At 42.1% G+C, this 24,665-nt stretch overlaps 1 protein-coding gene across 5 annotated transcripts in view; it reads right to left on the reverse strand.

The window, feature by feature from the left end:
- The window catches only part of LOC136710358 (MAPK/MAK/MRK overlapping kinase-like), a 29,972-nt gene that overhangs the window by 4,970 nt on the left and 337 nt on the right, over positions 1 to 24,665 (reverse strand). For 2 of the 5 annotated variants that reach the window (XM_066685840.1, XM_066685831.1), the window contains exons 2-8: positions 21,675 to 21,789; positions 8,897 to 8,986; positions 8,733 to 8,803; positions 8,155 to 8,233; positions 7,862 to 7,910; positions 7,534 to 7,712; positions 7,321 to 7,422 (exon numbers count right to left, since the gene is read on the reverse strand). In XM_066685840.1, coding sequence (XP_066541937.1) covers positions 7,321 to 7,422; positions 7,534 to 7,712; positions 7,862 to 7,910; positions 8,155 to 8,233; positions 8,733 to 8,803; positions 8,897 to 8,986; positions 21,675 to 21,789 — 685 coding nt within the window. Of the gene's footprint in view, positions 1 to 7,320; positions 7,423 to 7,533; positions 7,713 to 7,861; positions 7,911 to 8,154; positions 8,234 to 8,732; positions 8,804 to 8,896; positions 8,987 to 9,298; positions 9,360 to 21,674; positions 21,790 to 24,152; positions 24,224 to 24,475; positions 24,658 to 24,665 lie in introns of those variants that run through there. The other 3 variants (XM_066685847.1, XM_066685856.1, XM_066685864.1) reach the window with 3 other exon arrangements.

Genomic DNA, 24,665 nt, shown 5'->3' on the forward strand with positions numbered 1-24,665 from the left:
AGCTCATGTCCCAAAGTAATGCCATACTCAAACATAGTGCACATAACAGATAATGAAACTAACAGTACAGACAGTAATTAGACACTCATTTGACAGGCAAACTTGAACTTTAAAGCTCATTAATTTTATAGATATAAAGAACTACATGAGTGCACAAACCGTTATTTTATAATGGACTGTGCTCTATGAAGGGTGTAGGGATTCGGCCTCTGCTTTGCTGCAGAAAACCTCTCTCACTGATCGCTCACACTTTCAGACAAGAACTAAGTTTTTAAGTTTGTGGCTTATGCCAGAACTTTCTTACACAATATAACAAAACCCAAGTGGAATAATACGATTACTGAAGCTTGTATATGATCTGTGTACTCACTCAGACTCAAACAGAAGAACATTAGGGACTGAGGTGATAAGAGTTTCCATTAGATCCAATGGCGAAAATGCCAATGTGGCTATCTGTTAACCATTTTTTAAATGTCTTGTTCTCCTCATTATACTACACAGTGTGATACTATGCCCCCCCCCCCCCACACACACACACACACACCACCACCACCACCCATACAAAGAGGAGGTGAGTTTCTTTGCTTCCGTGTGTTCATATTTTAGATTTCATGATTTCTAACCAAATATGGTAGTATTGTTTTGGTCATAATTGCAAAAGAATGATTCAGAGTGGTGTGAATATGTTGGAAATTCATTTTTAAGTAAGAATTTTGCTTTTGTCTTGTCAAAGTGTTGTAAATTATCTGTGACATCATCACTTCAGGAACGTTCTAGTCTGAAAAACCTCTGGAACCTCCTATCAGAGTTGAGAACTGGGGATGGATTCTCCTCCCTCAGTCACTCAGGACCGATCAGTCCTTTAACACACCTCCAAGGCCTTGGTGATCACACCCTGTTTAAACTGCTGTTGCTCAAGTGTTTTGGGGAGAAAACCTTCCAGCCGAAAAAAGTTCAACTCAGAATGCCTACCTCAAGGCAATAGATATCCCAGCTAGAAATCCATTTCTATGTTTATATTAACAAATTCCAGAAGCTTTAGTTTAGTCCAGTGGTGCTCAATGGCACACCCTAGGCAAGAAAGAAACCTCAGACCTCTGAACCCTAAACGTTGTGCAACAAGAGCTTAAAGCCCAGGACAGGTGTACCCATGGTTCGCCAAAGAGCACAGATCCAGCGAAGGAAAAGGTCTCAGTCTCCTCCAGAGTGGTCACTCCACGGTGGCTGTGTCTTTGACCAAAGCCCTGGGAAGAAGACGAATAGTGGATGACTACTGCTGCAACGCGACCAGACCAATGGCTCCAGAAAGCTCCATGATTTGCTTGTCTGGGCACATAATCCCAATGTCATCTCCAGGGAGAAAGTAAGGTCATGTGATTCATTTCTATACTAAAGCATTGCTATACTATATTCATTTCTATTTCTATTCTATATCATTTATATACTATAGCTCCCTTATCCCTTAGGGAGTTATCATAGAGAATTTCATTCATTCATTCATTCATTCATTGTCTGAAACCGCTTATCCAGTTCAGGCTCGCGGTGGGTCCGGAGTCTACCTGAATCTCATGCGGACACGGGGAGAACACAACAAACTCCTCACATACACCCAGAGCACAAATTGAACCCACAACCTCCAGGTCCTTAGAGCTGTGTGACTGCGACACTGCCAGCTGTGCCACCGTCCCGCCCCATAGAGAATTTCCCTCATGTTATTATCATCCCTCCTCTTGCATCATTATAGTCCATTTTATTTTATGAATTTATAATCAAGATTATATATTTGATATTACATTTAATAAACCAGCTGTGCTGATAAAACCGGTCCTTCTTAATGTATTTGTGTGTGTGCTGCTTTTGTACAGAACTTTTACTTTCTGGTCAGATTCAATTTCATGGACAAGATCCCTTCAGAGGATCAGTTACAATTAAATAAAATTAAAGAAATAATACTTTATAACTGATTTTTTTTACAGTGGACATTTCTAAATTTGTTCAATGTACCCAAAGGGTCTGTTTCAAATCTAATGAGCATTCTACAAAGCAAGGGTGTAGAATTAGCATGGACGAAGATGATGTCCCCACCAATATCCAGCAATTATTGAATTGTCCCCACCAATAATTTGATCCCCTTTGTTTTCCTTAATTATAATTATATCATTCAAAGTCGGGTAGGGTGACCAGACGTCCATTTTTTGCCAGACATGTCCTCTTTTTGGGTCCTAAAAATGCGTCCGGCTAGGATTCCTAAACTGTCCTAGATTTTGCCGTCCACAGTCTTCCCCCTGTCCCAATTCTTACAAAAAGCAATAATCCCTTTCTTGGAGTGTGCACTTCGATGACGTATGATGCGTTGTTTTAGGTGAGCTAAAGGGGTGCGCCGGGATCAGACCAGATGGATTTTGGTGTGAATTTTACAAGACTTTAAAAACTCGTCCCACATGCTAAGGATGATAAATAACACTATTAGGAATGTAAAGCCCCAGATCTCTGTATTAATCAAACATTATCTTGTTATTAAAAAAGGGAAAGGTGGATTCTGACCCTGCCACTTATAGGCCAATAGCTCTCTTAAATTTTGATCGAAAAGTTTTGACTACTCCTCCTTGGATCACCACCTTAACGTGGTGGAGGGGTTTGCATGCCTGCGTGAGCCTAGGGACTATGTTTTCAGGGCAATAGGCAAATTTGTCCTAGGTGATGGGCCAGACAAAGAGTGATCCATAAAGACAAGGATGAAGTTAAGAACATGGACACAGCCTCCCTTGCCCGAAGTAGGGTTACCAGGGCCTCACCCTGGAGCCAGGCCTGGGGGAGGGGCTCCTTGGCGAGCGCCTGGTGGCCGGACTTTCACCCATGGGGTCCGGCTGGGCTTTGCCCGAAGGAGTTACATGGGTCCACTCTCCCATGGGCCCACCACCTGTGGGAGAGGTAGTAATCCGGGTCTGGTGCATTGTGGATCGGGTGGCAGCTGGGGTCGGGGCCCTGGCGTTCTGATCCTCAGTTACTGAAACTGGCTTTTGGAACATGGAACATAACCTCTCTGGGGGGAAAAGATCCTGAGCTGGTCCGCGAGGTTGAGAGGTACCAGCTAGATATAGTTGGCCTCACCTCGATACACAGTATGGGCTCTGGAACCAATCTCCTTGAGAAGGGCTGGATGCTCCTTCACTCTGGAGTTGCCCAGGGTGAGAGGCGTAAGGCAGGAGTGGGCTTACTCATAGCCCCCCGGCTTAGCGTCTTCAGGTTGGGGAAAGGGCTCTGACTGTTGTTTGTGCTTATGAACCGAACAGCAGTTCAGAGTACCATGCCTTCTTGGGGACCCTAGAGGGGGTGCTGGAGAACACTCATTCTGGGGACTCCATTGTTCTGCTGGGGGACTTCAACGCTCATGTGGGTAATGATAGTGAGACCTGGAGGGGCGTGATTGGGAGGAACGGCCCCGCTGATCCGAACCCGAGTGGTGTTCAGTTATTGGATTTCTGTGCCTGTCACAGTTTGTCCATTACGAACACCATGTTTGAGCATAAGGGTGTCAACAAGTACACCTGGCATCAGGATACCCTAGGCCGTGTTTCAAAGTTCAAATTTATAGTCTTATCATCGGACCTGCAGCCATATATTCTGGACACTTGGGTGAAGAGAGGCGCTGAGCTGTCAACTGATCACCACCTTGTGGTGAGTTGGATCAGATGGTGGGGGAGGATGCCGGAACATTTGGCAGAGGAACCTGTCAGAAAGATCTTCAACTCCCACATCCGGCAGAGCTTCGACTGCATCCCGGGGGAGGCTGGTGACATTGACTCCGAGTGGGCCATGTTCCGGACCTCCATTGTTGAGGTGGCTGAACGTAGCTGAGGCTGCAAGGTTGTCAGTGCCTGCCGGGGTGGCAATCCCTGCACTCGGTGGTAGACACCCCGGGTGAGGGGGGCTGTCAAGCTGACGAAAGAGTCCTATCGAGCCTGGTTGGCTCGGAGGACTCCGAAGGCAGCCGACAGGTACCGGGGAGCCAAGCGGCTTCGGCTATCGCTGAGGCAAAAATTTGGGTGTGGGAGGAGTTCGGTGAGAACATAGAAAATGACTTTCGGTCGGCCCCCGAGGAGTTTCTGGCAAACCAATAGGCGACTCAGTAGAGGAAAGCGGTTTTCCACCAACATATGGTGGGGGTGGGGAACTGTTGACCTTGACTGGGGATGTCATTAGGCGGTGGAAGGAATACTTTGAGGATCTTCTCAATCCCACCAGCACATCTTCCGCAGTGGAAGCATAGTTTGGGGACACCGGTGGGGGGGAGTGATAGTGCTCGTCTATCACTGGGGCTGAGGTGGCCGAGGTGGTAGGGAAACTCCTTGGCGGTAGGGCTCCGGGGGTGGATGAAGTTCGCCCCGGGTTCCTCAAGGCTCTGTATGTTGTGGGGTTGTCCTGGCTGACACGTCTTTGCAACATCGTGTGGACATCGGAGGCAGTGCCTCTGGACTGGCAGACTGGGGTGGTGGTTCCCCTTTTTAAAAAGGGGGATCGGAGTGTGTGTTCCAACTATAGGGGGATCAACCTCCTCAGCCTCCCCGGTAAGGGTAAAGGTCTATGCGGGGGTACTGGAGAAGAGAGTCCGACTGATAGTTGAACCTCGAATCCAGGAGGAACAATGCAGATTCCTCCCCGGTCGTGGAACAGAGGACCACCCCTTTACCCTTGCTAGGATCCTGGCGGGTGCATGGGAGTTTGCTCAACCAGTCTACATGTGTTTTGTGGATCTGGAGAAGGCATTCGACTGTGTCCCTTGGGGTATTCTGTGGGCTCTTTGCTACAAGCCATCCAGTCCCTGTATAAACAGAGCAGGAATCTGGTTCGTATGGCTGGCAGTAAGTCCGACTGGTTTCCAGTCGGAGTTGGACTCCGTCAGGGCTGCCCGTTGTCACCGGTTCTGTTCATAATTTTTATGGACAGAATTTCTCGGCGTAGCCAAGTGGCGGAGGGTGTCCGGTTTGGTGGTCTCAGGATTCCATGTCTGCTTTTTGCGGATGATTTGGTCTTGTTGGCTTCATCGAGCCGGGTCCTCCGGCTCTTGCTGAACCAGTTTGCAGCCGAGTGTGAAGTGGTAGGGATGAGGATAAGCACCTCCAAGTCCGAGTATGATACTCAGTCGGAAAAGGGTGGAGTGCTCTCTCCAGGTTGGAAGTGAGATCCTGCCTCAAGTGGAGGAGTTTAAATACCTTGGTCTTGTTCACAAGTGAGGGAAAGATTGAGCATGAGATTGACAGGCGGATCGGTGCAGCATCAGCAGTAATGCGGGCTCTGTATTGGTCCGTTGTGGTGAAGAGAGAGCTGAGCAGAAAAGCAAAGCTCTTGATTTACCGTTTAATCTACGTCCCAAGCCTCACCTATGGTCACGAGCTTTGGGTAGTGACCGAAAGAACGAGATCGCGGGTACAAGCGGCTGAAATGAGTTTTCTCTGCAGGGTGTCTGGACTCTCCCTTACAGCTCGGACATCCGGGAGAGACTTGGAGTGGAGCCGCTGCTCCTCCACGTCGAGAGGAGCCAGTTGAGGTGGTTCGGGCATCTGGTCCCGATGCCTCCTGGACGCCTTCCTGTTCCGGGCATGTCCAACGGGGAGGAGGCCCCGGGGCAAACCAAGAACACGCTGGAGAGACATGACTCGACTGGCCTGGGAACGCCTCAGTATACCCCCTGAGGAGCTGGAGGCAGTGGCTGGGGAGAGGGAGGTCTGGGTTTCTTTGCTCCGACTGCTTCCCCCACGACTCAGATCAGGATAAGCGGTGGATAATGGATGGAATGGATGGATGAAGTTTTGACTAAGGTATTATCGATTAGACTGGGAAGACATATCTCCAAGTTAATTCACACAAATTTTATACCATTTGCACAGGGTTTATACCAGGTTTCATTTGCCAATACACATCTCCTTCTTACCAGTTTATATTCTGATACACTAAAAGATAGAGGCTGCAATTATATCTCTGGATGCTCTGAAAGCGTTTAATCAGTTAGAATAGCAATATATGTTACATTGGTTAAGATGCTTTATCTCTGTCCCGTGTCAGCAATGTTCATCAATGAAGAGTGATCCAGCCTATTTCATCTACACTAAGGGGTTTGCCAGGGGAATCCTTTGTCTCCTCTTTTTTTGACTTAGCAATTGAACCATTGGCAATAGGATTAGGAATCATCCACAGATACATAGTATGAACTGTGGAGATGCTGAGACCCTTGTAATCTATACGCAGATGACTTGCTAGTATTTGTATCTGATCCGGTGCTGTCTGTGCCCAATCTATTACATTTTATAGACACTTTTAGTAGATTATGAAGAAATAAAAAAGGTACAGTAGAGGTACATAATTGGTCACTAAAGGTACAAACTAAAGGGATGGTAGCTTATCCAGTATTCATTATTGCTCAATTAACTCCACATATAGACTCATTCTATTTAATGTGTTACATAGGTTTTAATTTTCTAAAACCAAACTGAACAAAATTTACGATTCTGTTTCCCCTATATGTGATAGATGCCATACCTCAGAACATTCATTGTTTCATTTAATCTAATCCTGCCGTATGTTACATGATTATTTGGCTAATATCCTCAACTGGTTCTCAGAAGTGTGTAATTCCCCTATATAACAATAAACTGGCTATCTTTGGTTATTTTGATAGATCTGTTTTTTTGTCATCTGCACAGCAGCAAGCCTTATTGGAGGGTATGGCTGCATCTAAAAAAGTTATACTTTTTTATCGTGGAATTCACCAGATGGACCATTCTCTAATAGGTGGTTAAATGAGGTGTTATTTATAATATAAATGTATCAGAAACATTGCAATTGATCTATAAAAAGCACAAAAACGTTTCTGAAACATGTGTGGACGTGTTTTGAATTATTTGGAGTGGCCCTAGTTAACACCAGTCCCACTTTAATATTATACATCATTTAGATGTATTGATTTCTCACCAGAAGCCCCAAACACCAATGTTTTTGAAGGCAGTGACCCCCCAAAACTCTTTGATGGATCGAGTTCTAGAAAAATATCCTTTCATGATTTTCCCAGGATTGATCATTTTATAAATGAGGATCCAAATTCTTGAAATCATTCACAAGAAGGTTAGTTTTTCTGAATATCAAACTGTACATTTAGGTAAGTAGGTGCATGTATATACAATTTTGACCTTGCATGTATAAAGTTGTCTTTAGCAAAATATTTCCGTTATGACTGCATGTGAACTTTTCACCACCATATGTATTCAAGGATATTATGGAATAAACACTTATGATTCAGTTGAGGTAATGCCAGTGCAAACTCACTGCTTGAACTTCTGGAGGATTGTGCTTTCTGGTGTTCCCAAAACATCATGAATCTTGGATACTTGATCCACCTCATTACTCCCTGGAAATAATGGGCTCAAGCTAGAAGACAGTGGGAAGAAGCACTTGTTAGGACAACAAAAAAGACAAAGCACAAAATGTATACACTCTTTTGATCTAAACACAGTGTATCCTAAAAATAGGCATTGAGACCTCATAATTTCAAAGAAAACGCAGCCTGCACTCCAAATGTCCATTTTAAGGGAGTAGTAACCATCTGTAAGAAGACATTCTGGAGCTCGGTACCATCGAGTGGAGATGTATTCTGTGTGGGGAGGCTTGGAATACACACTCCTACAGGAGCCGAAGTCTGCCAGTTTCAAAACATCATGCTACAAGAAAGATGATCATGGTTAAGGTAAAGATTTTTGGAATAAACCATAGTCGCTTGTTTTCTTTCTTTTTTTTCTTTACTGAAATGTGACACTCTGGATAATCTAATTCCATGTACTGTTTTGAACTGTTTTGAAGGTTTACTTACTTTGATCAAAATGTTCTCTGGTTTCACATCTCTGTGAAAAATACCATTACTAAAAAGAAGAATATATTGAAATTAATTAAATGTGTTTATTTCTTCAATCCCTATTAATCATATTTATCCAATCCAGGTATATGAATGTGCCTAATGTATATTTACAAAACAAACCAAGTAAATTCAGTTTGCTAAACCACATATTCTGTAAATTTCCTTCGCTCAGCTTTATATTTTAAAAAGATTTGTAGTTGCCTGTACAGTCCACGAATGAAAAATGAAGGGTCAATATCCGAACTTACCTGTGCATATGATCCAGAGCTTTACAAAGTTGGTACATATAGTGTATGACTTTGGATTCAGCTAAGGGATGCTGCCTTCCTACAGATATATAACATATACAGTATACAATCACATATATTTACCACTTACATAAACGATAAATGAAGACAAATCTAAAAAGCCTTAGGCTACTATATTCACACATATTGGCCCAAATCTGATTCTGTAATCAAATCAGATTTTTTTGTTTTAATGTTCACATCTGAACAGATCACGCTCCTAAACTGACCCACATGTGCAAAAAAAGGATGATGCTTCAGCGGAGAAAAAGGAAATTTTTGAAATGGAAATGCTTTTATAAGGGACCAGACTGGTGTTTAACTGTACAGTGCTGGATTAAGAAGCGTTTCCCAATATTTTTTACAAAATTAAATAAATGCTTTGACCAGGCAGTTTTCGTGTCCTTAACACCTCAAATTAAAATGAAAATTCTTTGGACCATAGTCCATAGGATTTGGGCCACTTATTTGCTGTGTGAATGTAGCCTTAGATACTAAGGGCTATATTTTAATCTTGGATAATATATATGTTAAGGTACCTCTAATCATCTCATAGGTGTTCATCTCCATAAGTTCACATATTAAGGACAGTGTCCTGGTGTCCTGGTCACTGAAAAGGAAAAAAAAAACTGGCATAATGTCCTTGCACAGTACATTTACTGTGTATTATTTATTTTTCTTTCAGAAGCTGTGGTATACTTACAATACTAGTTCATGAAGCTGTAGTATGTTAGGGTGTGGACTTAGCCTCTTCATTGCTTGGACTTCACGGAGGTTGTGGGCCTGCTCCAGGCTGAATGAGGGAGATTAGAAGACCAAAAACAGCAGCTGTAGCTAATACATTTCATCTTTAGTATGTAAATGGCAAAAATATACACTATTTCCAGAAAAGTTGGGATATATTGTAAAACACAATAAAAAGAAAATCTGTGATATGTTAATTCTTTTAAAGCCTTATGTAACTGACTAAATAATAAAGAAAATATTTCCAATGTTTTCAAAAAACACATTTTTATATAAATATATTTGTAAATTGATGCCTGAAACACACTCCAAAAAAAGTTGAGACAGTCATGTATTATTGTTTATTATTGTGTTACTTCACCTTTCCTTTCACTGTTGCCTGATTCTTCTCTTAATTAGATGCCACAGTCCAGATCTGTCTCCTGCCATTCAAGCACATGAAGTCTTTGTCTATGAAGCCATGCTGCTGTAGCATGTAAAGAATGAGGTCTAACATTCTCTTGCTAAAATAACCATGAACTTTCCAGGAATAGACATCGTCATAGTGGACTCTTTAAAAACCCCAGTGTTTGGCATCAATAGAAACTTTTCACATGTGCAAGTCAAATAAGAGATGTGCTCCTACTGCTAATAAGTCTGCATGGCCCCTTTTGTTATTAGCATGGAAACACAACCTTTTTTATGAGAACAAAATGAAACATGCATTCGACTACAATCTCCTGATCATCTGAGATGAGCTTGGTCCCATAGAGTTTCAGGGTGCATTTACTGATGCAGTGGCAGGCTCTGTTAAATCATAATAGCTTTTTGAAGTACTTCTAAGCTCATGTGGCTATATCATCACTACTGTACATCATCACATCCCAAGCACATGTGGCTTACGATCACTAGTGTACTTCTTTAATTATTTACTTCTTTAATGTACTTCTTCATTCATTCATTCATTATCTGTAAGCGCTTATCCAGTTCAGGGTCACGTGGGTCCAGAGCCTACCTGGAATCATTGGGCGCAAGGCAGGAATACACCCTGGACACACACACACATTCAAGTCGCCAATCCACCTATAAATGTGTGTTTTTGGACCGTGGGAGACACCAACTCCTTACAGACAGTCACCAAGTGCGGGAATCAAACTCACAACCTCCAGGTTGCTGTGTGACTGCAACACTACCTTCTGCACCACTGTGCCGCCCTAATGTACTTCTTGAAATTCTTTAATTATTTCACAGTATTATGTAAGGGTGGATTTCTTTGCAAGCTTGCATTGAAAAATAGTTTTGTTTGAAATATTTAAATTTTCTCAAAGTTTGTCATGAAATGATCAGCAAAAACCTATTATTGCTTGCAAAGACTTAGCTTTGATGAATACTAAACACCTTCTATGAAATTTTCACTCTTATTTTACACCGTCACAACCTTTTTCATGCGAGTTTCAGGCACCAAGTCTTTAGCAGCAGATCCTTTAAATACACAGCAATTTTTGTTACAGTAGATCTTCTCAGACCATCTAGGTCTTCGCTGCCTCCAGTTGCCTGAAACCAGAATGTGGCACAGATTTCCATCCTTTTTTGGAAATAATTTTTTGTTTTAATAAAGTTAGCAAAGACTGCTCTACTCTTGTACTTCTCAAATGTGGGATCTATTTTATTTTAAATATTAGTAGAGTTCATTGCCTTTTGTTAAAATAAACTCTTTGGTTCTATACCCCTCATTAGTACTGAAACAACCCTTTATGACCTTTTATCTCCTAACCTTTTTGAGAGAAGGTGCTTCCTTCATCTTCCTTTATATCTAGCTTTTGGGGATTTATTAATCTATTAACAACTATTAATGATTTAGTGTATATGATGTGTATTGTCTAGGAATGCATAAATACCATTTTTTCCCAACCAAGTACAAGTATAAGCTAAGGGCAGCTGTGAAGGAGTTATCAGAAATAGTCAGTGGTTGTGGATAAGGAGGACACAGACTAGTTGGGGAAATGCACTGTAGAGGTGTCGTTGTAGGGGTTGGTAATGTAGCACGTAAAGATCACATGGAACTGGTGGCACTGAGTATCCATTAACAGTGCCAGAGGGGCTATGTACAGTCACCAGGGAGTCTAGTGTGGATTTACAGTTGTTGATGCTAAAGGGTAAGTTGTATGCTCATTAGTGCAGCAACGTGCACTAGGCACAAAATATTGGATGTTGGTATAGGAGCCTCGTTTGCGATTACAAGTAAATGAACACGTATCGGGCAAATATCTGACACCAGTATTTGTATTCGTGCATCTCTAGTATTGTCAATGTCATGAAGTGTTAATCAATGTTTATTTAGTTTCTAAAAGAAAGGTTTAAGCTTATCTATTTACAAAAACATCTAACCATCAAATCAAATATCTAATTGTGCAATAAATACATCAATAATCACAAATAACAATAATAATGATATGACAATTTAAAACAACAACAAAAATAAGGTTCAATAAACAACCAATAAAAAAAAAAAACTAAAGAAATTTGATCAATCTCAGTCAATTCGCTGCACTCTGTACCAGAGGCGATTGCTCTAAGACTAAAGGGAAGCTCAGCTTCCACCTAAAATGTCAAAAAATAAGTGATCAAATATATACTGTTGTGTGTACATGTCATTGAACTAATATGCACTACAACGCGCTCAACTTTTGTTCAAAATCAGCTTCTTATCACTGGTAAAGACGCGGCTTTCCTCTCAATCATTCCCTCAGCTTCACAGTGTTTTAAACAGTGAGGACGCTGAGCGTCCACAGAGTTCAATAGCGAAGCAGCGAAGTGCAGCGAAACGAGACGAGCCATTGGATAAATGCTGGGCTTTGTCCCGCCCATCGGACGCTCAGCGTCTCTGGGGGTCTATAGGGCAGTGGGCTGGCCTCGGCAGGCCCGGACGCTCAGCTTCTGTATGATGAATGGATGATCTGTCTGAGGCTGAATTCCTTTTTGATTGACAGCGAAATGAGCGAATCAGCGATCCTTTGGTGTAGACATCCGTGGGAGAATAATATTTTCATTCTGTTCTGAGTTGCACCGGAGACTTTCTTAAACCTCTTAGCGGCATGTTCTTTGTTAAAAACGACTAGCGACAAATCGAGCATCTATTTCTGGTGGGGTTTTTTTTGTAGCTGCTTGTTATTGGAGACTGACTTCTATCTCTCTTTCTGACTTCTATCGCAGTTTCTGTCCAGCGGGTGCTGCTGAGCCCCTCCACCGTCAAAAAGCACTCACAGGCAGACACACCGAAATTGAGCTTCCCCTCCTTGAAAGAGCAGCATCCGCCACTGCTCTGTACCAATCCGGGTATGATTCCGTATAGGCTCCGGACCCACCACGACCCTGGACTGGATAAGTGGTTTCAGACAATAAATGAATTCATTAATTCTTTTTCTCTGAGTGCACTCAGATCCTATCACCCCTCCATAACACAATGTCTCTGTTGCCGATCCCAGAGATGCCGGACACCAGAAAGCCGAAGTCGCACTGAGCAATTAGCAGACTATGCGAGGACAAAACTTGGCTCAGTGAGGATAGTAAAGCAGTCAAGTTCAACTTTAGCTCAGATTCCAAAAAAGAAAAAAACAGGATCTACCCATGTATATGTATTCCTTCTCTATCTATTTCTGTTAATGTAAAACAATCCTCTAGAAGTAGGTATCAAAATAATCTGGAGTTTCTGTTTTCTGCACTGCTACTGAAAGAGCTACAGTTTTTTTCTTTGAATAATAAAAGATACTAACTGACATTTTATCAACATTCTAACGCCTGAATTTAAAAGGACAGTACATGTTGTTTGTTCACAGGACAACATTCCATTTTCTTTTTTTAAAGAGACTGTGCAGCATTTTAGCGTTTTATGTTATGAAATATACTGACATTTGTTACACTCTAAGCCATGAGTCTCTGCATGCGTATCAGTTCTGGGAATGATGATGTTTGTTTATGATTGCTAGAGGGCATTCAAAGAAGTTGCCAATTGCAAGGATCAAGGGTGTTCCAAGCTCCTCATAGGTAAATCTTTGAGGTTGTCTGTCTCTGAGCGAGTGCCTTATTTGATTTGTGACTCTCTTCCTCACATGGTATGTCAAATGATGATGTTTCTGGAATCTCAATTATAATATGATCTTGAGGTCGGTTAGGAGGATGGACATCAGTACAAATGGCGTTCTGCTTCTTCCTATCCAGTTCTGTGACACTCAATAAGCGGTCTTTATGCCTATGCATATTCTCAGTATTGGACCTGCTTTGGCACATATTCTGTAGCATGTGGGTTAAGTGTTACTAGAGGCTCTGAGGGGCCTCTGTTTGTCTGTTGGAGATAAAAGGACTTCTTGTAACAATCTCAGGTGTCTGGTAAAAAAAATTAAATATCTTCTTCATCGCTGTATGTTTATTCCTCAGGATTTAGTTCCTCTGTGGGCAAATCAGCAGGTAGAAATCCACATGGAAGGAGATCTTTGTGAAGTGTACCTTATGGACCATCTCCCTTCTCAGGTTTCACAACATACATCGGGACATCTTTTTAACTACCACATAAATTGTGTGTTCCCATCTGTCAGCAAGCATATGTTTCCCTCTAATATTAAGAATTTTCACTAAGACTCTGTCTCCAGCAACAAGCTCAGCTGCTCTGACTTTGGAATCAAACCTGATTTTATTCTTCTCACCCATTCTACGGGAATTCTCAGCTGCCAATAAGTAGCTCTCTTGAAGACACTGATGTAGATTTTCACATACTCTGAGTCTTATGTCTATCAGTTGCAGGGCTTATTCCCAGGACAAGGTCAATACGTAAGGTGGGTTGATGACCAAACATCAGCTCATAAGGTGAGTATTTTGTTGTGTCATTTCGTGTGCAGTTATAGGCATGTACCAGAGGTTTGACAAAGTCTCTCCAGTGATGCTTTTCTTTTTCTTCCAAGGTTCCAAGCATGCTTAGAAGAGTTCAGTTGAAAAGCTCAAAGGGTTTTCCCCGAGGATGATAGGGTGCTGTTCTCACTTTCTCAGTTCCAATAAGGGAACTCTTGTGTGTGATTCAAACTCTCTCCCTTGCTCACTGGGCAGATGACCAGGAAATCAATGATAGACTGAGTTTCTCCCATAGTGTTTTTGCAATAGTTTTTGCTTTCTGATCTTTGGTTGGAATTGCTAAAGCAAATTTTTTAAAATTATATGTCATCACCAGTATATTCCTTGTATCCAGGTTGTCAGGTTCAATTGAGAGATAATCCATGCATACTAATTTCAGAGGATAAATTGTTAGTATGTTTTCCATATTAGCAGCTTTCTGAGAACTTCCTTTCCTCCTGATACATCTTTCACATGTTTGGCATCTTTCTTCAATGTCTTTTGCCATTCTGGGCAAATAAAAACTTGCACATGCAAGATTGAGGGCTCATTCGAAACCAAGATGACCAACATCATCATGCACATATGGCCTTCTCTCTGTATAATCTTTGTATAACCAACTGGCAACCTTTACTACATAGACTGACTTTATACAAGACACCATTTTGCAAGTGCAACCTGTTAAACATTCTCAAAAATAATTTTACATCAGAAGATTCGAGGTTCATTCCTTGCAAGGTTGGCTTCCTGTAATTTTCAAGGAAGATGATGATTTCCCTGATGATTCTTGTTGCACTCTGTACTAATCCTCAGTCATGCCAGGCATTGTCTGTTGGCCTGAGGTAGCAAAGTCAGCAGGTATCGATGAGACATCTAAAGCAAAGAACTCAGCAGGAAGAGGAGGTTTCAATGGCTCAAAAAATCAACCTGAGAGGACAGAGTGATGTTGGCATACAGCAGAGAACACTTCTTTGGAAACATCTTGATCTTTTGTGTAGTGGACTCAAATTAACATCTCTTTCATCTTAAAGCAGAATCTTTAATTCACCTGTCTGGTTTCTCTAAAGATCAAGGTAGATTGGGGAACTAACCCACCCACAACTTTGCAGTCAGCACATTTTGTAATTAAAATTCATTATACAAAGTGAACACAGGGCCCTCCTCACAAGTGGAGATAATCAAATCAACGAGACTTGAACCAATCACAAGATTTCATTGTGTAACCTCTGGGAGCAAACCAAATCCCATAGGATTTTCAACATTAAAAAAAAAAATCTTTTTTTCCCATGTTCAGTATGGAATGAGATGTGACAATTATTCATTCATTCATTGTCTGAAACAGCTTATCCAGTTCAGGGTTGTGGTGGGTCCATAAACTACCTGGAATCACTGGGCGCCAGGCGGGAACACACCCTGGAGGGGGCGCCAGTCCTTTGCAGGGGAACACACACTCACCCATTCACTCCTACGGACACTTGAGTCACCAATCCACCTACCAATGTGTGTTTTTGGACCGTGGGAGGAAACCGGAGCACCCAGAGGAAACCCATGTGGACACGGGGAGAACACACCAAACTCCTCACAGTCACCCAGAGCGTGAATTGAACCCACAACCTCCAGGTCCCTAGAGCTGTATGACTGCGATGCTACCTGCTGCGCCACCATGCCGCCCCACGTCATAATTAAATTGACACCAAATCCGTTTCATGAAGTTCATGATTAAAGCTTCAGGAGCAACTTCAAATGGAATGAAATACAATGCCACACGACTTCAAAGAGCCTGTTGTTTCATCTTACAAACTTTCTTGTTTTCGTGAGTCCCTTGTGTGATCCAACCTAGATTTGTAAGAATGAATGTGTTGTTTTTGTGTTTACTGGCGACGCTCGGTCATAAAAATCCCCAAAGGAAACATGAATCAAATTACTAAGATTTAAAAATTAATAACTAATAAATAAGATGCTTGGTTTAACATGACCTTAAAAAAAAATAAAAATAAATCACTCTATTTCATATATTATTCTGTATTTGCATTAAAAACTGGTTTGTTTATATGCCATATGTAACATGTGGGATAAATCACCAGGAAACAATATATCAATCTACTGGGAAACAATTTTTCCAATATATTTTTATAAGCGAATTAATTTACCAGGACACTCTGGTAAATTCATGACTGAATCTTTGTCCTGATCCCCGCCAGATTCCTGGGCATGCTCTTAGGACTGAGCTCCACCCTGGATCCCTTGGGGCCAATCAACAGCAGCTCTGCTGATCCCTCAGAGGTCCTATAAGAGCACTGGCTCCTCCCAAAAGGGAGCTAAAGGAATCTTTGAAAAAACCTTGCAGTCTCAGTTCAGTGGAGTTCAGAGTTCAGTTGGAGTTAGCAACAGTTGGAGTTCAGATCGTCAGTTCCAGCATGGAATTAAAGTATTCATCTTCAACACACATAGGCAACTCATGCCCCTTAAAGATGATCGACTCCAAAAGAACTGACTCCATTTTAAGTACTTAAGCTTCTGCATTCATTATTATTTGTTCTGTTTTATATGGCTTAGTTTATATGTTTCTTTTTATCACAACATAAGCTTCCACATTAGAACTGATCAATGACTTGTAAACCTGATTTGGCCAAGCAAGTAGACACATCTGAGATTAGTTTATAGATTAGAAGTTATAGGACCACGGACGTTAGCATTCATGCAAGATCAAGCGCTTTACTGAACTGCCAAATCTGCCACTCAGAGCGCAGAAAAATCAGTTAGCCCAGATTGAGAACTGAGTAACTCATCCTTCATCACCAGGAACTGCAGTGCTACCAGAGTACAGCAGACAAACACAGAGAGGCGATACTTCCAATTTCCATACTATGGAGCTAAACTCATCCTTTTAGCCAATTAAGTACTGTCATCAGCATGTCCTCATGTTCTTCTAATGTTGAAATATGAAGATATTTGTCTGAGAAAATGATAAGATCATCAAAAAACTTCAGTCTGTGAGAAAGTCCAAGAATGTAGTAGCAGTCACGTGTCCTTGAGCCTGCAGTTCAGACAGGGGAGGTGCAGCAGATTTCCATGGCAACTGTTCCTCTGGAGGAGTTGATTATCAGCAGCTCAATGCCTCTGATAGCTGGGGCAGCCAAAACAGATAAAATTCAGCTTGTTAGAATCAGAGACCCGAAGCTATATTTTGAGCTAATAGTCCCTCTGATTCAAAGTTCCATTTTTGCACTGGTATTCCAAACGTTCAGTCTTGGAGTTCAAAGCCGTTTGTTGCTCCTTGATAGAATCCAAGATTCTACTCACAGTCCCAGTCTGTGTGCCAACGGCTCTGCCCAGCCCATCAATGTTGGTGAGTTTTCTTTGGACTGTTTACAAGTGACTCAACTCTTAATTTTTTGATAAACCAGGGCACCGCCTAATCCAATCAGCAGAAAGCCCACAATCATACATCCAAATAGGTATACATCTTCAATGTCCTCAATGGAAAGAGGCGCCAGACATACCACGCGCCACCTCTCCCATCGATCCATGGCATATCCAGCTGGCATTGTTACATCAGGGCAGGTAGGCTCCCCCGTGCCCAAGCTTCACCTTGAGAAGATGGTGTCAGTAGTGTTGAGAGACCAGTTGATCAATTCCATTTCTAATTTTAATTCGAAGAGCGGTGTTAAGAGAGACTCCGAGGGTAGACAAGACAAGATGAGAAGCGAAGCAGGAAAGATAAGGAGCGGAAAGGGAGAAAATGCGACCGCCACCCATGAGAGCAAGAGAGAATTCAGATACCTATAGTCAACACACTGTCTAACCTTTCAATTCTTTTTCTTAACCACAACAATGGGTGATGCAAATTGACCTTTAGATTCTTTTATGATTCTCATAGATGTTGCTTGACAGCTTCTCAGTCACATGGATGGATTGGTCTGGGCTTTTCTTAAAAAGGTGTGTCATCTTGTAGTCTGGTGGGATGCTGTACTGCAGTCATGAGACCAAATGACAATTCGCCAACTGCAAAAACTTCAGGTAAATATTAAGGCCAAGTGCCTGCTATGGTACTTCAAGAAATTGCTGAGCTATTTCTCTACCCAGCTCTTCTTGACACATCTCTGATTGTTCTCACTTGCCATGTTACAGCAGGATTTTTAGGGTTCTGTAAGCTTCCTAGACAGTCGAGGTTTAGTCTTGAAATTGATCTTTCAGATGCGTAATGTATCAGAGCTCTACCCTGTGGTTGATTCGGCTCATGAGGAACCCTGATTATCCTTAAAATTTCTCTGTTAAGTTCAAAGAATTCATTAATATCTTCAGAGTAAGACTCCTCAATGCCCCAAAGAATATGAAAGCCAACAACTATTAAAGCCATCTCATCATCTTTTTTTTAGCAGGTCCATTCAGGGTCATGGTGACAACAGGGCAAGTAAAGAAGCCCAGACATGTCTGTCCCTCGCAATATCCACATATTCCTCTTGGGGGATCCCCAGGCGTTCCCAGGCCAGCCCCAAGATATAATCCCTCCAGCATGTCCTGGGTCTACCCTGGGGCCTACTTCCAGTTGGACATGCCTGGTATACCTCCTGTGGGAAGAGTCCAGGAGGCATCCTCATCAGATGCCCAAACCACCTCAACTGACTCCTCACTGCGAAGGAGCAGCAACTCTACTCCAACCTCCCTAGTCACTGAGCTCCTCACCGGATCACGGAGAGTACGCCCAGCAACCCATCAGAGAAAGCTCATTTCAGCTGCTTGTATCCACAATCTCGTTCTTTTGGGTTAATTACCCAGAGACCATGACCGTAGGTGAGAGTGGGGCTGTAGACTGACTGGTAAATTCAGAACTTTGCTTTATGGCTGAGCTCTCTCTTCACCTTGATATTACTGCAGATGCTGCACATATGGTCAGTCTTACTATTTCTCTTTCCATCAATCGTGAACAAGAACTCGAGATACTTGAACTCCCTCACTTGGGGTAGGTTCTCACACCCTACCTGAAGGGAGCATGCCATCTGTTTCTGGGAGATAACCATGGCCTCAGACCTGGAGGTGCTGATACGGATACAGACTGCTTCACACTCTGCTGCAAACTGCTCAAGTGAACACTGAAGGCCTCCATGTGAAGAAGCCAGAAGAATAACAACGTTCACAAAAAGCAGAGATGCCACCTCCCAAGCTCCTCGACAAAAGCCTTCTTTTCCCAGGCCATGCCTTGCCACCCTGTCCATGAATATCAGCACCTTGGCATAGACTTTTCCAGGGAGGCTGAGAAGTGTAATGCCATGATAATTGGCACACATTCTCCTGTCCCCTTTTTTAATAATCAGAACCACCACCCCTGGTTGCCAATCCAAAGGCACCATTCCTGAGGTCCATGCAATATTATAGAGACGTGTCATCCAAGACAGCCTCACAGTATTGAGTGCCTTCAGTAACTCTGAATGAATCCCATAGACCAGAGCTTTGCCACTGAAGCTTTTTCACCACCTCAGTGACTTTGGCCAAGGAAATGGAATCCGAACCCCCAGACACTTCTGGCCCTGTCTCTTGCACAGGAGGCATGTCTCTCTGGTTAAGGAGTTCCTCAAAGTACTCCTTCCAATGCCTAAGAATACGCTCAGTTGAGTTTCACCATCCTTGCTGAGCACAGCTTGGACAGTGTCCCCCTCCCCCTCCTGAGATATTGGAGTGTTTTCCAGAACCTCTATGAAGCCATCTGGAAGTCATTCTCCTTGGCCTCTCCAAACTCCTCCCATGCTCTGGATTTTGCTTCAGCAACTGCCACAGCTGCAGCCTTTTTCACCTGCTGATACCCATCCACAGAATCAGAAGTTCCCCGAGATAGCCAAGCCCGAAAAGCCTCCTTCTGTAATGGTAGCCCCCCGGTGAGGTTGGAACTTTCGATTCCTGGATGTTACTCAGAAATCCGAATGGGTGAGCTACCAGCGTAATTGAGGAGTGGACCCAAGTGCCAAGCAGTAAGGAACGGTAACAAGAGAAAAGAAAAAAAATTAAAAGAATAAGGTATTATAACGGGCAGAAAAAAACATGGGTGGAAAAAGCAATACTCTGCACAAACCCACCCGTTTTCAGGAAAAGTTTGAGCAGGAAGGGGAAAACAAAGGACGCCAGGGGAGACTGGCTACCTTGAGAAACACTGAAAAACTGAAAAACACAAAAAATAGGGAAAGGAGAGAGAGACCACTCAGCCTTCTAAGAAGACAGAGAAAAGAAGGGGAGGGCAAGACCTCTCAGCTTTCTGAGAAAACAGAGGAATGATGAGCAGACAGATACAAAAAATTACCAGCCACACTCTCTCACACATGTAGTGCCAAAGAACCAGCAACTCAGGCTGCTTCTAGTGGGTCTTTATAGACCTGTCACCAGGTGCGTGGTGTTATGGCTGATTGGCCGTCTGCCGCTGCCCTCTGGTGGCTGGAGTGGGGTTGACACCCGTGTCAAACCTTACACCTTCTTCCGCTTGACAGCTTCCCTCACCCCCAGTGTCCACCAACGAGTTCTTGGGTTGCTGCCATAACAGGCACAGACAAGCTTTTGACCACAGCTAAATGCAGTTGTTTCCACGATGGAAGTCCAGAACAGGGTCTATTCAGACTCTATTCCCCCTACCTCCTCCAGAACATGTGAGAAGTTCTCTCGGAGGTGAAAGTTGAAATCCATCTGGAAATCAGTCCTCTGTCAGCTTTTCCCAGTACACCCTCACTATACGTTTGGGATTACCAGGTCTGTCCTGCAGCTTTCCCAACCATCGGATCCAACTCACCACCAGATGGCAATCGGTTGACAGCTCAGCCCCTCTCTTTACCCAAGTGTCCAAAACATATGGCCTCAGGTCAGAAGTCACGTCCACTAAGTCGATCATTGACCTTTGGTCCAGGGTGCTCTGGTACCAAGTACAATTATGAGCAACCTTATGTTCGAACATGGTTTTTGTTATGGACAAACCATGACTAGCACAGAAGTCCAACAACATCACACTACTCGGGTTAAGATCAGGCAGGCCGTTCGTCCCAGTCACTCCTCTCCCGGTTTCCCAGTCATTGCCAACGTGAGCAGTGAAGTCCCTTTCGGTGCATACGAATACACAACAGTCAGGTTTTCTGCTCTGCAAGCCAGAGCCGCATTGAGGTGACCCTCTCAAACTCCAGCTGTACATCTGCCAGCCGGGGACTATCCCCACACCCACCCGGCGACTCTCACCCTGTGCAACTCCTGAGTAGGAGAGAGACCAACCCTTATCGAGGAGTTCCAGAGCCCACACTGTGTGTAGAAGTGAGCCCAATAATATCTAGCTGGTATTTCTCAACCTCATGCACCAGCTCTGGCTTTTTCTCCCCCCAGTGAAGTTATGTTCCACGTACCAAGAACCATTTGCCATTTCTGGCTTAGCCCAGCCCGGCCACCAGGCGCTCGCCGTCAGACCCTACCCCAGGGCCTAGCCCCAGGGGTAGGTCCCGGTAAACCTCTCCTGGGCAGGGTACACTGAGTTTTAATGGTTGTACTCATAGGGATACTTGTTAGATTATGTCTGTCTGGATCTTCACTCCAAACCTGTTCTCCATGGGAAACCCTACTGAGAGCTAACAGCTCCTGACGACATCGCCCTGGAAGTCATAGACCACACAAGCCCTTCTGACGCAACAATGCCCTGATCCAGGAAGGGACAACTATTAATGATTTTGTGTATTTATATTTGATGTGTTTATTGTCTATATCATAAAGTGAAAATCAAATCTCTTTAATTAAAAGCATTTTAGGCTGTATCACCATGATCAACTTGGTCACTAGTGCTGTCACTGTAAAACTCATGCTTCCTCAATATCTCAATGTCTTGAGTGAGCTCATAACAAATACATATCCAAGCTTACCTGTTAATGCTCTGTTTCATTGTTTTACAGGCATAGTACTTTCCATCCTTGAGATTTTGGACTTTCACCACTTCTGAAAATGTCCCCTCTCCTACCTTCTTGATTATTTTGTAACCTGTGACAAGAAGAAACAAAAGTGTACAGATCACCAATATTTTTGGCTAAATCTTAAATGGCTTTCTATTAACTTCATCAGGAGTATTTAATTATGGACTTTGACTCCATCGTTGGAATTGGCCACCGGTCTTACATATTTAAAATAACAAAATCCAGGACTGAAGTATAGATTCAAGATCTGGAATCGAAGTCCTCTTACATATAGAGCACACATCATACACCAATCTGCCAGAATATTAAACTGAACTTGTTTCTAAACTCAGCTCCACTTACAGTTTAGATACACTTTGCAGTTCTCCAATTACAGAATATAGCCCATTTATTGCTCTGCATATTTTGTAAGTCCCCTTTCAGCCTGTACTTCAATCTCCAAGTTCCCAGCAGGCCCACAACAGAGCAGGTATTATTTGGATCATTCTCAGTATTGTCATGACACTAATGTGGTAAAGATATGCTAGTGTGTGTGGGTACAAGTGGATCAGACAAAGCAGTGCACCTGGAGCTTTTAAAAATGTGTGATAAGTTTGGATCGGACTGATTGGAGTATGGCATTTGTAAACAAAACAAAAAAATAAACAGGAAAATGCTATGTCAGTGTGGTTTCTATGCCTGCTCAGATCGAGTCTTTATTTTTCTCCATTGCTTTCATTCACTCTGGACCATACTACAAATTACTCACTTTTAATGGTTAACCATAACATTTTACTGATTCTAACTATTTATCTCTGACTCTTGTGCTGTCTTGATTTAGAGTTAAGTTCTGAGTAACACAGCCTTGGTTCACATCAAAATTCACAGACTTGAGAGGACCAAGTTTCAAAAATTCTGAATGTTGCAGTTAAAGATCCAGAGTTTGTCAAAAAGGGTAAAAAGTAATGTGTGACAAAAAGAACTAGTTTGTGTCATGGTAGGTTGATAAAAACAAATCAGTTTTTTGTATTCTTTCACTTCATTGTAAAGTATTTCTCACATAATTGACATAATGCCACATCTGTCATTGGCTAGAGGAAGTCCTTGGCCAACACCATTGCACATTTGGGGAAATTTCATATATTTTTATATATAAAACAAAGCCCATTTATCCCAGTTACAAATAAATTGCCCATAATGCCACAACAGTCATCATTTGAGAGAGACAGTTAGAGGCATCCTTGGCAGTCCAGGTATGAGGAAATGCAACTGTACAAGCAATTTCATACTGTAATATTATTCATTTTATTTGAACTTCTCATAATTTCTCCATAATGCCAAAACAGGTCCTACATCATTTGAGAGAGGCAGCCCTTGGCTATCACTAGAACTTAAACAGTTTTATGCTGTTCTAGTTAACAGCATGCTCACAATGATGACTTTAAACAGCTGTAAATAGCTAAAATTATTTACAGTGGAATATTTCTCTATAATTTTATGAGAAATTTTGTTCCATTTGCTGTTATATATCTAGTACCTTTACTGGCAGTACCGTACGTTAATTCAAGAATATATAAAATTGTTCATATAGCCTAGAACCACTGGTATATATCCTGAAAGTCGATAACAGTAAATTAGAAATAAATGAATAGATTAAATGTATTAGTATGTATTTTGTTTTTTTTTTAAATACAAAGTACAAAATACAATGAAGAAGGGCTTTGCTTTCTGAAGCAATATTATAATAATACATTTATAAGGGCATTTCAAAAACACAAAGATAGCTTATATGTTGCAGTTAACACGAAAATGAACAACAACAGGCGGACAACATAAAGAAAACAAGAAAACAATCATTTTTGGTACTGAGAGTTTGAAAGCGAATGAAAACAGGTGTGTTTTAAGTTTGAAAGAGATTTGAAAGAGGACTGCTGGGTTTGTTGTGGCATTTTGTCAAATATATGAGAAATACCAGTAAACTGAAACATTATAGAAAGGTCTGCCCTGTGCTTATAAAGCCATATAAACCATAACTTTTCTTTGTAACGTCCATGTTATTTGATATGAGGTAAGTAAAGTTAAGGTGGAGTCTTGGTTTCTCCCAAAGTTTCTTTGCCTCGTTTGCCTTTCCCAATCCGTTATTTGCCTCGTTAAGTGCATAACCGTAATAACTATTTTCATCCTGCGCTTCGATTTACCGTAAAATCACGAGTGTACACCCATTTAGCTTTGACTGACACGTAAAAGGGACATTTATAAGTCTGCTACGTGTAGAAGAAGACAGATAGCCAATCAGAATGCAACTGGCAGAATCCTGACAGGCCAAATTAACGCACTGAAAGTGTTAGACTCTCCGTCAACAACGTTATGGCTAATCAGTGTATTACATGAAATTATAGCCTTTGCATGCAAATAGCTTAGTAACATGAATATATATACAAGGAGACTTACTGGCTGTTGTTAAGTATATCAGACTAGCAAGCTGTAAAATTCGTTATTTAATCACATACATACTGCACTACGCAGCCACTGTTTTTTTTTATTTTTTTTGCCATTTTTGCTATTTTCTTCTTAGAAATTTAAAATGATTCAAATGGTCCAAATGGTTTGTCCTCGTTACCGACTACCAGCATCTAGACGTTTTCCCCAGTCCTGTAGCGTGTACAAGCGATTAAAATGGACAAGCTCCGCTAGCTCAACCCATGTCCAGCGAAATAGCCATAGATTTTCAGGCTCTGACACGTTACCGTTTGTTTTGAACACTTTAAACTTACTATGCATTCTTCAGCAGGTCGGAAAGTTACAAGAAACAATCACAAGAAAACAATGATTTGAACGCGCACATAGCGACATTCACATAGCGTATTAAAAATTAGAAGCCATTTGTAATAAAACACTCTCGTTTTGTTTCTTTATAACAAGTTCTCCAGCTCCGCCATGTTAGCTTTAGCTTGGTGGCTGCGG

The sequence above is a fragment of the Hoplias malabaricus genome, chromosome 1, assembly GCF_029633855.1.
Source record: "Hoplias malabaricus isolate fHopMal1 chromosome 1, fHopMal1.hap1, whole genome shotgun sequence".
In the NCBI taxonomy this organism is placed as follows: domain Eukaryota; kingdom Metazoa; phylum Chordata; class Actinopteri; order Characiformes; family Erythrinidae; genus Hoplias; species Hoplias malabaricus.